Genomic DNA, 17,930 nt, shown 5'->3' with positions numbered 1-17,930 from the left:
GCAAAGAACATCGGTTGCGAAAGGGAGGACGTAATGTACAAAATTCCACCTTTGTGGAACGTTTCTTTGTTGCTATTCATACTCGAAGGATTTAGAGGATGCCGTAATCTTCCACAAAGAAGTAAAATGGCGCAGATTAGATCTATGGGAAGTGCTTGAAATTTTCGAACATAATTTAAAAAAAAAACGATGGCTACATTTTAAAAAATCGGGATCAACTAACAAGTTGACATTGTCTGGAAGGCTTTTTAAGCTCTACTTCTGGCTGAGCAGTCAAGATTACCTCTCAGTGGTGGCCTCGATGTCATGTTTGTTTTCCTCAAAATTCCATGTTCAGTAAGAATACATCTTTTATTTTAAAATGTACTGTGCCATCCGCTTTTAAGTTGCGTTCCAACATCCTAGTAATCAAAAATCTTAGACCAACTCCCCCCTTTTCTATTTTGAGTGTGTTTTTATTCTGCCCTTAACATCATTTCTAGGCATAAACGCCTCTCAGTGAGGCCGCGTCTATTGTTTTACTGGTTATCTTACAACACAACCTCTTCTAATAGTTCTGTCCATAGAGCATGCTTAATCAGTACAACCACTCCCCTTTGTATGATGCTTTACAGGTGATGATCTATCCCCTGCTCCTCCCTTCTCTTTTCCGAATATGCATTCGTCTTAATATTTGCAGTTTCTCTGTCAGTGTGTTCTTTTACGGTAGTCCAGCATCACAGAGGTCAATTGTGTAGTCTATTGTTGAGTCTCTTATGTAGTGAAGGTGTTCTTTGAAGCCCTTTCGCTTTGATATTCATGCCTGTTACAGTTGCGTATTCACGCACAAGTGGTTCGTGTGTTTTGCACATTTTGTAAAGACTACGTTCCGTTTACCCGAGCCTGCGGGCTCTTTGTAAACCGTGTGACGTTAATGACGCGCGTTCTACCCCCTCTCCTTTCCCTATTTCCAACTATTTAGTTTATATGCTAATTCTGTTAATAATACATGGTAGTGAAATCGCGTACGCTGTTCATTGCAGCTATATGCAATCAGAATGCGTAGGAGTGCCTCTTACCAGATGTGTGTTAAGGCTAGTGCCACTGCTCTTCAGTGAGTCGGTGCATGATACTAGATCTGAAAGTGACATATTTACGCTCTATAGGATCCGATCCCACGTTATATATTTAAATGCCAGTTTTATACACATCTTTCAAGTGTAATACGATATGTTGTATCGAGCTTCAGTATATTATATTTATTAAGAGAAAGCCCTACAATAGAAGCTAATACTTTAATGTAATGTATCTTAAATAGTGATTAATTGGCTGACATGTACTAGACAGAATCAATGACTCCCGCGTTGGCTATAGAAAATGTGATTCTATGTGAGTATATTTCACGAAAAAAATTGTTGTAACATTTCCTTTAATTTTGCGTGTTGTAATATTACTATATTTTCTCGACACACAATGTTGTAATTTTGTTAATATGTACAATATTTTCTGAAGAAGATGGGTTTAAAATCATAGAAACTTCGGTCAAAGCTTAATAAACCTGTGTACTGCTACTGGATTTCTGTTATTGCTAATCTATTGAAGCAACACATTTTTATTTCCTTCATCACTATTTTTTATTTGTTCATATGAAATTATTTTCTGATAAATAATGATCAAATTGAGACAGTTAATGATTGCTTAGTATCATGACTGTTGCAAAAGGAGTAAACTGACTAGATATAGCAAATTAAACTTATTTCATTGCTTCTATTGTTAAACACTATAATGTTCCAAAAAATCTTTTGGATCATTTACCTTATTTTAAAATTGAAAATGAAAGTGATATTTTCAAATGTGGCGAAACTAAAGAGAATAAAGAAATTTTTCCACTTTCTACTAATGTATTTGAGAAACAAAGAAACAGAAACGAATCAATCATAATCTAATTATTAAAGCTTTTGGAAATCAGTTACAGAGTGTTAAAATATAGAATATGCATTCATTCAACTGTTTGCACTTAACTACATAGAAATGTCTGCAGCTCTCTTATATATCCACATCCAGTGATGCCTGTGGGTGAGGATGACACGACAGCCGGTCGGTACCGTTGGGCCTTCACGGCCAGTTGGGGAGGAGGGGCGGAGAGACAGAGAGAGAGAGAAAAGGATTTACTAACTCAGATCTGTAGAAAAAAAATTGGAACTTTCAGCATACAGCCATATTTGCACATGAATTGACAGTATGAATGTAAAATAACTCATTCCACATTATTAAGATTTATCATGCAAATCATCTACTTAACATGAAACTAACCAACTGTGTAGTCAAGCGCTGTAAGTAATTTAAATGTTGTGTTCGAGCGGTTATGATTGGCTGCTGCTTGTGAATATTATTCAAGCAACACGAAGTATTTTCTGTATGCTTCAGGATACCCGCCCGAATGATCAGCAACTGCATGGATGGATTAAGGACGTGGAACGTGTGAGAGACATGCTTCACACGAAATTAAGGGGTTTGGTTCATGATTTGCAATCTGTCAGCGAGATGATGGTGAACTACAAGATGGAACAAGACGAGAACAATCCAGGAAACTATCTAATAAGGTATAAATCAGTGTACATTCAAGCCATTGTCATACTCATTATGTTTCATGAATATTTATTTTATTTTTCCCTTGGGGCGTATTCTTTACTTTTATACAGGGAACTGAGATCATGAAATTCAGGATGGAGTACAAAATGTGACTGTTAGACAATAGTGAAAGAGTTTTATAAAATTTGGGGATTCTGTTTCGTCTTCAATTTTTGGGTTGTGTTTTGTCTTTAATGTGGCACATATTGTTAGGCACTGTTCAGACAAACCATTACAATGAACGGCGTTATCCTTTTCACTAGAGAAAAAGTGTTGCTACCAGGTGACTACAAAGTTTTAATAATACATAGAAACAGTGATAACTTGGATAAAGCTGCTGTACTTAACGCAAAACTGAGTATATGTGTTACGTGGGGAAAAAATAATCAACTCCAGGAAATACCACGCTAATATCATTTAATAACGCGTCCAGCCTAGATAATGGCAACAGTTCGGTAAGGAAAAGCGTTCAAATTTCATGTTAATCTCAATACACAAAGGAAAATGCTAAGCACTGATGAGGATTTAAAAAAATTTTGGGGAGATGTTAGCAGAGAGGGGGGGAGGGAGAGGGAGGAGGGAATTGGCCATGGTTTTATTCTTTGCGCAATGATTGGTGTTTCTACATCCGTTCAAAGCATAGAGCGTAAATACTGGAAGTTGGGAGCGAGAGAGGCAACAGATATGTCTCTCCATTTGTGGACGTAAGGGGCCATTGGAGTGGTCAAGTTAGGACAGTCGAGGATAGCGAGTGTGTTTTGGAGGTAGAAGGCGAGAAGTTTTCCTGTTCTTAGATTGTTAAGGAGGGGTTGATTGTTGAGAAGAATTGGATAGTGCAGGGAGGATTATGCTGGTAACTCTATGGAAAGGCTTCTAATATTTACTTGAGTTTATGGTAGGTGCCGTATTAAGAACATGTATGTCGCCAGTCCAGGATATTTCGGACGTCTCCCTGTAATTGCTGGTGGCATGTTAGTGCGACCTGGTGATAGGTATAGAGGAAGGAGTGGTTGTGTCTGTGGGATTCTTTAAACATTTCAAGAACTTATCATGTGAGGAGAAGTCAGTTGAACAGATCGGACGTGTATGTGTGTGTGTGTGTGTGTGTGTGTGTGTGTGTGTGTGTATGTGTGTGTGTGTGGGGGGGGGGGGGAGTGCGTGGGTGGTCGCAGCTGCTGTCAAAATTTGTTGTAGGAAAGGAATAGTGTTGCAAATATTTTCGCGGGGTGGAAAGTGACAAGGTGGTGTATGGATAAATTCCCAGGAGGCATATCAGATTTTATGGTGGTGTTGTAGGTTTATTTTAGGTTGGTTATTGTGGGATGTGTGAGAAACGGGATTGGCAGTTGGAATGTGTCGTTATTGCTTCCAATAAGATGAAGGGCATGTGCAGTTACGCATCTGAGGAAGTTGGTAGTGGAGTCACTTTGATTTGGGTGTGTCAAGGAAGCATATTAAGTCTCCTAAAAGGAAGGCTATCAGGTTACATCAGCAGTTAAGTTCTGCATAGGAACAACAAAAATGCAGAGACGAAATTATATGGGCTGGATTGACTCGGATAGATATATACGGAGCACAGGTGAATGTTAGACAAAAAACTATCTAAAATGCCTATTACATTTCACAGCGGCGCTTAATTTGCATGGTAGCGCTACAGGGAAATATTGGATCAAATAAAAATGTGAAACAAAAAAAAAAAAAAAAAACCGCTTCAGAAAGCTTAATTACGGCACATACGCGGAATTGTCTCGGTATTTATGCCATGATCTTTTACTTACGCGTTTGTCAGTCTCCCAACACGACTTGACACATTTACGGTGGTATTTGGTGCTGAGGAAACTAGTAAGAACACGTTTTGGAGCATTAATAATTTTTTATTGAAAGATTTCATAGAAACATTTTAAATAAATGTACTGATTACATAGTTCCGATAATGTCTGCACATTTCTTCAAGAAAAATCCTAAACGTCACTCAAAGCAGCAACAGAGAATTACACTGCACAGATACTCGTCACACAGTTACCTCCGCGATAATTTTCATTCATAAGGAATGTTGTCATAATAACTATGGCAGTCTTTAGGAAGAACAGATTTAAGTTGTTGTAAATGATCCCATTTGGATTTCTTGATTTTCAGTCTTTCCTTCTACAGTTTCGGGAAGCAAACATCTCCAAGAATTTTCCTCGGACACCTGGGTAATTCTTGCCACACTTCGTTGAAGGAGCACTTGTAATAAATAATACCATTTGGACAGTACTGTAGCGCCCTCAGATCGGTAAATGTAGGCTCATTTTTTACAGCTCTTCCAGGCCTAATTGAGTCGTACAGCCACAAACTTTTCTCTGCGTAGTTGATGAATGGCTTTTTTCTCGCTTCTTTAGGTAACATAGCGTATTGGCTAGGAAGTGTTACTTCACGTCCTTTAAGTTTGCACTCAATTGAACTGTGAACTGAGTCACATTCCATCTGAGTATGGCCTTTGTCCAAAAACTTTTGTGTAATCAGTACTCCAGTATCAACTGATAATCTTAAAAGAGCGTTTGATGACATTACATTTCTGTTCTGATAAGTGTAGCCGTCAGAATACAGAATGACTTGAACGGGATTTTTCTTAATCGTTCTGGATAGGGAGTCCACGATGCATGAGGCAAAACATAATGCAACCAAATCACCTTGCGTTTCATCGAACCAGTGACATACTGCATCACGACATTACATCCATTGTAAAGTTATGAACAGCCAACTTTGTTTTATAATAAACTGGACTTGCACTTAAAAATGGAGCTACTTTCACGGCGTGTAAGTCCATGGTGTACACTGAGCAGAGCTTCTTCTGGGCGGTATTGCCGTCTATGTCTTTTCTGTGTCACATACGCGGTACTGTTTTAGATAATTTTTTCATGGTAAATAATTAAAAATTCGCCATTATGGTGTTAAGAGCCGATGCGCGTACAGGTCAACGACATCATCTGACTGAAGAACGAAAAATCGGCAATTTGTCAGTTACGCGGTGTTGCACCTTCATCTACGATATATGGCTACTTTGCTGGATGAGGTATCGGCGTCTACCCGATAGGCCGTACTTTGAAATACGCTCGTCGCCAGTTGCGCAGCCCCGTTTTCTACAGCCACCACGGTTGCACGCGGGCGCTGCCACAAACGATTACGCCGCTGCCAGTGACATGCAGGCGTCCCCTCTCCGGTGCCCTAGCGGCGAGTGTACTTGTATTCGAACATTCGTGCACTTACCCCCGTTTTTGTGTGTTCGCCACTGAATAACATTTGAAGACTTTCTTAGCAGCCGGGGCTTGACTTCTTCCATATAGACATTGTATTGAAAAGTGACAGCTTTATAAATCATTTGTATGTGTATATTTTTCTACATTCGAGTCTACTGTTAGCAACTGAAGCTACAAGTTCAGCAACAAAGTTATGTATTATTTTTAATATTTGACATTAGATGTAGAATAAATTAATATCTGAATTCTCTGTTTATGAACGGCAATTGTTCCTCGCTCCTGTATCCACTAAAGAACCACACAGCGTGCAAAGTGCTAAACCTAGAGAGCAAGAACCAACTCGTTTTGCCAACTGACTTATTAAGCAAACAACAATAATCCACTAACAGTAACACACTCTTCAAAACCAACAAAACAATAAGGACCCCTTCTGCGGATTAAGCATAGAACAACTAATTCCTACAATCACAGTTCCCTTCGACTCTATACCCATACAACTGTTCAGCGTCGAAGTCGGGTGGTAGTAGCTTGTATAAAGCGTAACCCGACGAAAGCGACGTATCTCAAACGCTGCGGAAGAGAGGATGATCGAGGTGGCACACCGCCTGACCGGCCGATCTTCTCCGCACTCGGAGAGTCGAGAACTACCCACTGAACGGCCGGGCGCCGGCTTACATAGCCCCTGGGGGAAGGATATTTCCGGGACTATTTGCAAACACGTGATCGACAGGAAATAGTTCGTCGATCGTCGCGCCTCCTTTCTCTTGAAATTAGAATTATATATTAATACCTTCAGCTACTGACAGGCGTTGATATATATCAATGGGGACAGGTGAAAATGTGTGCCCAAAACCGGTACTCGAACCGGGGATCTCCTGCTTACATGGCAGACGCTCTATCCATCTAAGCCACCGAGGGCACAGTGGGTAGTGCGACTGCAGCGACTATCTCGCACGCGCTTCCAGCGAGGCCCACATTCTCACCTTATATGTCCACACACTACATTCGTACCCCCCCCCCCCCCCCGAGTCCTTTTGTACTCCCCTCCTCTGCCTTCCCCACTCCCTGGCAGGTCTGCTCTCAGCACCCCCCCCCCCCTTTCTCTCTTATAGTCTTATGGATCCTCATCTTCCATTGGCTCCTTTCCCCCCTTCCCCTTCACTTTCCCTCTCCTTCTTCCCCTTTTTTTTCCCGTCATCTGACCAGTTTGCCCCACCTGCTCTCGGGTGTGGTATGTCATATTTGTGCCAACTTTTTAGTGCAGTGTTTAAGTGAGTGTTCAGTGTTGTGCGTCTTTCCACAGTGTTGCGAACAGAAATCATGCTGTCGCTGGGTGTGCATTTTATATCTTTTGCGAACAGAACCCAGACTGTCGCTGTGTTTTTTAATTGTCTGTCTATTATTTTTCTGCTTCCTGTGTATTTTATTAGCATCATCAACCCTGTGTTTTATGTTTTAAGCTCCAGAATTTTCTGCCATTTTACCTTTAAGTCACCGATTTTATCGCCAACTGTTATTATTTATTATTATCTTCATCTTTTTAAAACAAATTCTGTAGGTTGAAGAGCGGCGTAATAAGCTGCTGCCAGCCCGCCCCCTTTAGGGGGAATCGAAACTCAATAAAGGAAAAAAAATACATTCGTAGTGTCCCACCCCAACACACTCATTACTCATGGAAGACATTCCTACCAAGTCCCGTAAGAGTTCGGGTAATACGCGTGCATCCGCACAAAAGAAGAAGGTGAGGGTGGCTGGTATTGCCAGAACTATATATATGGATACGGTGTCTGTTCTTTCGGACATGTCCGAAAGAACAGACGCCATATCCATATGAGTATATCCTTCCTCTTGCGTCGGCCAGACGTCGCAGCGAATAAGGCAACCCGCATCGCTTGTCTGCTATGTTGCCGCTGCAGTAGGCGTCTGTGGTGACTGCAGCACAAAGGAAGTCATAATTGTCGGGATATTGGTTGCCTAATCTACATCTGACATGGCAACTGCGCGTGTTTTATTGGGTTGCTGAATGCTATAGGAAGGCGTGCGTTTAATGCAGGATGGTAAGAGCATTTATATTCCATTGGGCAAGCGTGTTGGTGAACTGGACTATTTTGAAGCAGATAATGTACTGCTGTTGTGCCATTTGGATTTTGGAAAGTGGGGTATGGAAGTGGGTGGCTGTAAGTGAGATCGATGAACTGTTGTTGAATGCACAGTTGATTGTGGGAGTAGGTGGCAGTTTTATTGAAGTGGGGTACAGTCTATGCAGCTAGGGTGAATTGGTGTAGGGCATGGTTTGATAAGATGTATGTTTCTGAGATCTATGGTAACAAATATGACTACATCTTTGTGGAGATGATGAGGTATCTAATGGCAACAGGTCCGCAGGTTATCACACTGGACTGTATGGCACACATTGTACTGGAGACAGTGGATAGTTTACAACTGGGCTTTGGATGGTTTTACTTTATGGCGTTAAGTAAAGGCTCTGTTTTGGACTAGCTGGTCGATGCTGCTGGAGGACTCTGAGAACAGATGGACTAAACTATTGCACTCATGATTGTTACAGACGTGGATAGCAGTATGTATTTCTTAGAGGGTGAAGGAATTGATTTTCTGTATGCCCTACTCCACAGTGACCTCAAGGTTGACATTCTTGACAATAATAGTGAGTTTCGGTGGCCACTATGGAGCACGCTGTTGTCTGGCGAAAAGAGGTGAGGGTGGCAGGAGGTTTGCAGAGCAGGTGGGTAAGGAAGTGGGAACTGATGGATTTGATAACGATGGAATTTTTCATAGGGATGGTTTGGGATATTTATGAGTTTGGAGAATATATTCATATTTACTTTGGTAGTATTTTTGAGTACTGAAACTTATGTATCTGCTAGAGTTATAGTGTCACGATTTACAGTCGGTTGTCGTGTAAGGGTGCTGTTTAAAGACTTCATAGAACAACCCGTGCAGGTTTGCCACGTGTAAGGGAGCTTTTATAAAAAATCGAGTGTGGGTATAACTGTTAGAGACACCAACCAGATGTAAGGGAGCTATTGAGAAAGTTTGATTTCTGACATTGGATTGAACAGAATTGGTTATGACGGCCAAAAAAACTCCAGAGTATGGGTGTAGGGGCAACAGAGGACAATTTAAATACACTCTTCTCTTACAGCATAACGCAGGTATAATGGACCATGTATTTATTTAGGAGAATATCCGGTCGGATTGTCACTACTTGAAACACGTAGTGGTAATATTTTAAATAAATGTTCCTTGGTACAGATATATTTTAGAATATTAATTTAATATTTGAAAACGAGCCTTTGGCTCCAAAGAGCATTATGAGAGATAGTAATAAATGGAAACTATTATGAAAATTTATTGCAGCAGATTGGATGCATAGATTATTATAAAATCTACCATTAAGCTTTTTACACACCTGCAAACCAGTGTTTAGTTAAATACGATCTACCTCGATATGAAGTATAGAGGCGGTACACGCCGGTAATTGGCGATACACGCCGGCAAACTGAAAGAGCAGGACACGGCCGAACGTCAAAACTCTGTTTGTGATGACAGGAGGGTACAGCCGTGCCGGTGTGTGTTTTGACAGCTGAGGAGGCTTTGGGGACTGGGCCTCGGGCAGCATGGTAGCCGCACTAGTTCACTATATCATCAACAGGTGGCAGCACCCTCTGACCATTATGATTAGCGGACACGGTGTTTATGAGAATTACCAAGACCACATGTCAATAGAAGACGTGTGTCTCGTGGTCGGGAAAACCGGACTGTTGGCGCGAAGCGTGAAGTGGTAGCCGCCTTGGCCGAATTGAGTTTATAGAACAAATATCAAATAAGACAAAATAAAAAAAAGAAACCTAAACTCAACTAGTTACAGAGAAGCCAATAGCAAGACAAAATTAAGAAGAATATGTGTATACATCAGTGTATATTTTTATATAAATAATTGCACATTGTGCCCATTGCACCAACCGTTTTGCTCATGTGTGCTGACTCACATGAATTTTCTTTTAATTTTCTATTTGATACCATTTGATACCATTCTTCTTAAGTTTTGATTTACTGAACTCTCTTCGAAGTGATGCTACATTCTTTCTGTTTTTTGTCTTTACAAAAATGGTTCAAATGGCTCTGAGCACTATGGGACTTAACTTCTAAGGTCATCAGTCGCCTAGAACTTAGAACCACTTAAACCTAACTAACCTAAGGACATCACACATATCCATCCCGAGGCAGGCTACGAACCTGCGACCGTAGCGGTCGTGCGGTACCAGACTGTAGCGCCTATAACCGCTCGGCCACCCCGGCCGGCTTTGTCTTTACAAGCTACAACAAATTTACCGTTTTCTTCGTCTACGTTTCTCATACTATGTTAATTATCTACTCGACAGGGATCTGATGTGTCGGTAGATCTGGATAATGGATAATTCTGTGCCTGAGACAAAAATAGAGTACGCAGCTTACTATCAGAAACACGGCAAGGGTAGTGCTCTTGATGGTTATGGTTAGCACATTTTGACATTGGGTCCCTTGATATTGCTTAATGTATTGCAACATTTTCCCCGTGGAAATTTTGCCTTGGTGAGACGCTACAAGAAAATCTAAAGAGTGTATGAGATCAGGATTCAGAGTGTTCTTAGGGTAGGTTATGTTTTGCGTTGGCAGAACTTCCAGTGTTTCCTCTGGTCAATTCAATGCAGAGTAGGCCAATTAGAGTACAATTGTACCAGTGAATGTAGCTGGGAGTCAGTCTCACAAGCTGCGTCGTTCACCGAAAATCCGCTGTTATTTAATGCGAACACTGTCATGCACTGAGGTGTTCCATTCTAGTAGCGATTTATGAGCACAGTTTCTGGAGCAAATATTGAGTATGTCTAGCCTGTTCTTACCTTCTGAAAATGAGGCTGTGGTGTTAATATTTCTTTCCGACATTCCACTTTTCCCAGAAACAGCTGCACTTGTCCTGTGTGTCTCTCGCTGAACTAATGCTGGTATTTTCCTTCAAACGCTATTGTAGGTCTCCTAATGACATAAGAGCATGAGCTTCTCCATGCTCATAAATATAGAAACCTCTCGCTGCTTTCTTTGTACCCATTTATCCATCATTCCCCATCTTACCGCGTATGGGTGGCCCATATAAAACCTGTAGTGTGCGTTCATCACTACCGCATTCACTTCCACCATTGCCGAGTGGTAAAACATTGACGAGTTCCTTTACAAAACCTCTGTCACACGTCGTAGCTCTGCAAGAAACTCTTCTTCAGCTGCTGGCCGGGGTGGCCGAGCGGTTCTCGGCGCACCAGTCTGGAACCGCGCGACCGCTACGGTCGCAGGTTCGAATCCTGCCTCGGGCATGGATGTGTGTGATGTCCTTGGGTTAGTTAGGTTTAAGTAGTTCTAAGTTCTAGGGGACTGATGACCTCAGAAGTTAAGTCCCATAGTGCTCAGAGCCATTTGAACCATCTTCTTCAGCTAGCTGCAACCCTGTCAAGAATTGTTGTGGCTGTTGTAATACTGAATACAATTGCCTGTTTACCACATGGTAAACTGCTTCCTGTAATGCACCCACTCCAGTTCCCACACTGCTAATTCTATCTGATGATGCTCATAATAGTGTGGTTACCGCTTGTGCGCTGCCGGTTAAACTCAGTCGTTTTATGTTTTCCCCAAGTCACTATTCTTTGGTTTCATTGTATGCCATGTGTACTTGGTTAACTCTATTGTTAAATCACGTTACCTTTTGGCTATTCAGGCCGCCTTGCGCTAAATTAGACAAACGCATGGTATGTCCCTCTAATATGGTTTTGGTATTGCCTGCCAGTGTTAGCACTTCCCTAATTGTGTTATCCAGCTCCTGAATATCTTCGAATGCTCCATACCCAGTACTGATTTTAATATGTGTCCTCTTGCGTCCAACTACCCTCTTTTTCCACGAACTAGCGTCCGTGGTGCATCAGTGATTTGTGTCATTCAGGCATTGAGTTTTTTCCTGGTACTCACCCTGCACCTCAATAGGAATTTTTTCCTCTTCGCTTTCCAGTGCAATTCTATGAACGCATCATGCAATCTGCATGTTGTTGTTGCGGTCTTCAGTCCTGAGACTGGTTTGATGCAGCTCTCTATCCTGTGCAAGCTTCTTCATCTCCCAATATCTACTGCAGCCTACGTCCTTATGAATCTGCTTAGTGTATTCATCTCTTCGTCTCCCTCTACGATTTTTGCCCTCCACGCTGCCCTCCAGTACTAAATTGGTGATCCCTTGATGCCTCAGAACATGTCCTACCAACCGGTCCCTTCTTCTAGTCAAGTTGTGCCACAAACTCCTCTTCTCCCCAATTCTGTTCAATACCTCCTCATTAGTGATGTGATCTACCCATCTAATCTTCAGCACTCCTCTGTAACACCACATTTCGAAAGCTTCTATTCTCTTCTTGTCTAAACTATTTATCGTCCATGTTTCACTTCCATACATCGCTACACTCCATACAAATACTTTCAGAAACGACTTCCTGACACGTAAATCAATACTCGATGTTAACAAATTTCTCTTCTTCGGAAACGCTTTCCTTGCCATCACCAGTCTACATTTTATATCCTCTCTACTTCGACCATCATCAGTAATTTTGCTCCTCAAATAGCAAAACTCCTTTACTACTTTAAATGTCTCATTTCCTAATCTAATTCCCTCACCATCACCTGACTTAATTCGACTACATTCCATTATCCTCGTTTTGCTTTTGTTGATGTTCATCTTATGTCCTCCTTTCAAGACACTGTGCATTCCGTTCAGCTGCTCTTCCAAGTCCTTTGCTGTCTCTGGCAGAACTACAATGTCATCGGCGAACCTCAAAGTTTTTACTTCTTGTCCACGAATTTTAATACCTACTCCGAACGTTTCTTTTGTTTCCTTTACTGCTTGCTCAATATACAGATTGAATAACATCGGGGAGAGGCTACAACCCTGTCTCACTCCCTTCCCAACCACTGCTTCCCTTTCATGTCCCTCGACTCTTATAACTGCCATCTGCTTTCTGTACAAATTGTAAATAGTCTTTCGCTCCCTGTATTTTATCCGTGCCACCTTCAGTATTTGAAAGAGAGTATTCCAAATAACATTGTCAAAAGCTTTCTCTAAGTCTACAAATGCTAGAAACGTAGGTTTTCCTTTCCTTACTCTTTCTTCTAAGATAAGTCGTAGGGTCAGTATTGCCTCACGTGTTCCAACATTTCTACGGAATCCAAACTGATCTTCCCCGAGGCTGGCTTCTACCAGTTTTTCCATTCGTCTGTAAGGAATTCGTGTTAGTATTTTGCAGCTGTGACTTATTAAACTGATATTTCGCCAATTTTCAATCTGTCAACACCTGCTTTCTTTGGGATTGGAATTATTATATTCTTCTTGACGTGTGAGGAAATTTTGACTGTCTCATACATCTTGCTCACCAGATGGTAGAGTTTTGTCGGGACTGGCTCTCCCAAGGCTGCCTGTAGCTCTAATGGAATGTTGTCTACTCCCCGGGGCCTTGTTTCGACTTACGTCTTTCAGTGCTCTGTCAAACTCTTCACACAGTACATATCTCCCATTTCATCTTCATCTACATCCTCTTCCATTTCCATAATATTTTCCTCAAGAACATCGCCCCTGTATAGACCCTCTATATACTCCTTCCATCTTTCTGCTTTCCCTTCTTTGCTTAGAACTGGGTTTCCATCTGAGCTCTTGATATTCATGGAAGTGATTCTCTTTTCCCCAAAGGTCTCTTTATTTTTCCTGTAGGCAGTATCTATCTTACCTCTCGTGATATAAGCCTCTATATCCTTACATTTGTCCTCTAGCCTTAGCCTGTCCTCTAGCCTTAGCACTTTTGCACTTCCTGTCGATCTCATTTTTGAGACGTTTGTATTCCTTTTTGCCTGCTACATTTACTCCATTTTTGTATTTCCTCCTTTCATCAGTTAAATTCAGTATCTCTTCTGTTATTTCTACTAGCCCTCGTCTTTTTACCTACTTGATCCTCTGCTGCCTTCACTATTTCATCCGTCAAAGCTACCCATTCTTCTTCTACTGTATTTCTTTCCCCCATTCCTGCCAACTGTTCCCTTACGCTCTCCCTGAAACTCTGTACAACCTCTGGTTCTTTCAGTTTATCCAGGTCCCATCTCCTTAAATTCCCACCTTTTTGCAGTTTCTTCACTTTTAATCTACAGTTCATAACCAATACATTGTGGTCATAGTCCACATCTGCCCCTGGAAATGTCTTACAATTTAAAACCTGGTTCCTAAATCTCTGTGTTACCGTTATATAATCTGTTTGAACCTTACAGTATCTCCAGGGTTCTTCCATGTATACAACGTTCTTTCATGATTCTTGAACCAAGTGTTAGCTATGATTAAGTTATGCTCTGTAGAAAAATTCTTCTTGTTTCATTTCTTAGCCCTAATCCATATTCTCCTACTATGTTTCCTTCTCTTCCTTTTCCTACTGTTGAATTCCAGTCACCCATGACTATTAAATTTTCGTCTCCCTTCACTATCTGAATTTCTTTTATCTCATCATACATTTCATCAATTTCTTCGGCATCTGCAGAGCTAGTTGGCACATAAACTTTTACTACTGTAGTAGGCGTGGGCTTCTTGTCTATCTTGGCCACAATAATGCTTTCACTATGCTGTTTGTAGTAGATTACCCGCACTCCTATTTTTTTATTCATTATTAAACCAACTGCTGCATTACACCTATTTGATTTTGTATTTATAACGCTGTATTCACCTGACGAAATGTCTTGTTCCTCCTGCCACCGAACTGCACTAATTCCCACTATATCTAACTTTAACCTATCCATTTTCCTTTTTAAATTTTCTAACCTACCTGCCCTTTTAAGGGATCTGACATTCCACGTTCCGATCCGTAGAAGGCCAGTTTTGTTACTCCTGATAACGACGTCCTCTTGAGGAGTCCCCGCCTGGAGATCCGAATGGGGGACTATCTTACCTCCGGAATATTTTACCAACAGGTTGCCATCATCATTTAACCATACAGTAACGCTGCATGCCCTCGGGAAAAATTACGGCTGCAGTTTCCCATTGCTTTCAGCCGTTCGCAGTACCACAACAGCAAGGCCGTTTTGGTTAGTGTTACAGGGCCAGATCAGTCAATCATCCAGACGGTTGCCCCTGCAACTACTGAAACGGCTGCTGCCCCTCTTCAAGAACCGCACGTTTGTCTGGCCTCTCAACAGATACCCCTCTGTTGTGGTTGCACCTACGGTACGGCTGTCTGTATCGTTGAGGCACGCAAGCCTCGCCACCAACGGCAACGTCCATGGTTCATGGGAGGGGGGGGGGGAGGGGGGCAATCTACATACTTCGTTCCTTATCTCCCACACATCAACGGTCAATATCAATGTCCACTGATGACTGATTAGCAACACATTTGTTTGTCTCGAAAATAGCACACCTGGGTCTAACAGTTGGATGCGAACTATGTGCATTGTTCTTCCATTGATGATGTGCCGCAACACGTATACATACGTATACAAAACTAAACGACTCAGAAACAAAACTTAACCAATGTACAACTCTAACGACCTGCAGTATCTGATACAAATCCACAATACACACAAACAAGAACAGAACAACACATGGATTAAAAAGCTCTTAGAAATAACACAACTAAATTCAAATACTACTATTTGTCATATGGACTTAATGCGTAGGATAAGCTATGTTCACTGTGCTTGTCCACTGACATACGCTACTTGACTTTTTTCTTTTTCATGCACCCTACCTTAGTCATTGGGACTTGTGGTAATACATCCACCATTCCTCTAAAAGGTTCAAACCAAATAATATGGACTACAGACGTTTTTGTCGGAAACTGCACTTTAACGTTCATTGGCGAAGTCATTTCAGTGTCTTCATAAGAACCCTAATACTTAACCAAGAACTTCGTCTTTCCTTTAGGCGTGTGGTGATTGGTGTCTAACACTCACTGACCCACATGTTACATGGACTGTTGCTATCGTTCCAGAACTCTAGTGCTGGCTTGCTGTACTTCCTGCCAGAGCTCCCATATCTTCTTTGCAAATTTGTAAGCGATTCACAGTTAGATCCTAACTTAGGGATCATGACATCGAAGGGGGACAGTATTTTTCGACTGTACACCACCTCGAAAGTGACACACCTGCACCAATATGTATTTTCGAGGTATATGCGCAAAATACATATTGTAGATTTGGGATCTGGTCAGTATGCCAGCTATTGATACAATAAATCATTTTAAAGGCGGTCCTATGAATGCATTATATTCTATTATTTTGTGGATAGAATGGGCTAGCCTTAACTTCGGAAATTACCTCGAGAAATGGTCTATAATTGTTAGTACATACATATTTCTGGCTGGTGGTCTATTGAATGGCCCTAAAATATCACTGTCTAAACATCTCAAAGGGCTTAGACGATATGGTAGGTGAAAACGGAGTTTTTGGTGACAGATCAGTTCTGTATACGTAAGGTACACAGTCTTTCACGTATTTCTAGACATTACATTTTCTTGATCTCCACAATAACATTTCTGCTACTTATCTGTCGACTGTTGGGTATCCTCCATGACCTTACAACACATAGTCATTCACTTGTCACAATACTTAATCCTTGAGCGTCTCCAGAAACACTATGCATGGCCTGCATTTCGAAGCTCTGTAAAGTAAGCTCTCATGTGTCATGAGATGTGTTTGTAACCTGAATGTCTGTCGGTCTTTGTCATCTTCATTTGCACGCTGCAACACTTTTGCCTAACACATTCAACACTGCTACCTTCCTACTCAGTGTGTCTGTATTAGTGAGTGAGTCGTGACGTCACCCCATGTGTCAGTGATCCACGGCCACGTGCAGTATTGGTGGCGGCGTGGGGACGAGAAGCTGTCAAACACTCTGCCGTACAGTGTGGCTCCCGCCTCAGCACTCTCGTAGACATCTCATCGCGAGCTCACATAAGGACGACCGCTTGGAGTCCAAGATGCTAGCTCTCATGAAGACTATGCCTTGGCCATCCCCTGTGGATCGACCAAGACTGCAACAACTGATGTTCACGAGTCAGCAAGGGGACTGCAAGAACACGCCACACCTGGACAATCAGCTTGCAGGTCATCCACGATGACCTGCAGTGGAGGACGGCTGGTCGCACAGAAACCTTCTTCTCATCAACGATGTGCCAGTAGGCAACAATGACAGACTGTGGCTGTGGTATGCATCAGGTTGGCTCCATATCAGTGTTGAAGTCATGAAGCAAGCATCGGGCAGAACATCACCTATCAGCTTGTTGTGGTTTTATTGAAACTCAATAGACCGTCATTCTTTCTTGTTCTGTGACACAGGCAGAGTGACAGTCTCACTGAATGTGTCTGTGAGGTCCGAAAAGGGCCGAGCGTGCGCCTATGATAAGCTGGTTCCAGGTGTACGAAGGCATTTGTTCTCGTTTATCTCTCTCATCAGCACTTTCTTCCTCACTGTAATAATTCAGTAATTGTTTATTATTTATTTAGCGTATGTGGTTTTCAAGTACAAATGGTTTCAAGTTTAAATACTTACAGTAGGTATTCTGGGTCACGGAGCATGTCTGTTCCCGCCTATGTTTGACTCTGCAGTGGCGCTCTGGGGCTGAGGTTATGAAGTTTTACCTATCGACTCATCGCTGGGGGTACGGCCAGGAAACCTTGCGAAGTACTTTTGAATACGTATCTTGGAGTAGTCAGTTCGACAGCCCACATGCAACGGAAATATCAGAGACTTTAGACACTGAAGCACCAAAGAAACTGGTATAGGCATGCGTATTCAAAGACAGAGATATGAAAACAGACAGAATATGGCACTGCGGTTGGCAACGCCTATATAAGACAACTGTCTGGCGCAGTTGTTAGACCGTCTACTGCTGTTACAATGACAGCTTATCAAGATTTCGGTGAGTCTGAATGTTATAGCCGGCGCACGAGCGATGAGACAAAGCATCTCCGAGATAGTTATGAAGTGGGGATTTTGCCGTACACTATTTCACAAGTGTACCATGAATG

At 41.9% G+C, this 17,930-nt stretch overlaps 1 protein-coding gene across 1 annotated transcript in view; it reads left to right on the top strand.

The window, feature by feature from the left end:
- Positions 1-17,930, top strand: part of LOC124798523 — a 53,269-nt gene that overhangs the window by 16,103 nt on the left and 19,236 nt on the right. The window contains exon 2 of the mRNA XM_047261968.1: positions 2,407-2,582. Coding sequence (XP_047117924.1) covers positions 2,407-2,582 — 176 coding nt within the window. The remainder of the gene's footprint in view (positions 1-2,406; positions 2,583-17,930) is intronic.

Source organism: Schistocerca piceifrons, chromosome 5 (genome assembly GCF_021461385.2).
Source record: "Schistocerca piceifrons isolate TAMUIC-IGC-003096 chromosome 5, iqSchPice1.1, whole genome shotgun sequence".
NCBI classification, from domain to species: Eukaryota; Metazoa; Arthropoda; class Insecta; order Orthoptera; family Acrididae; genus Schistocerca; species Schistocerca piceifrons.
The sequence above is the reverse complement of the archived record's forward strand: the minus strand, read 5'-3'. Positions and strand labels throughout refer to the sequence as shown.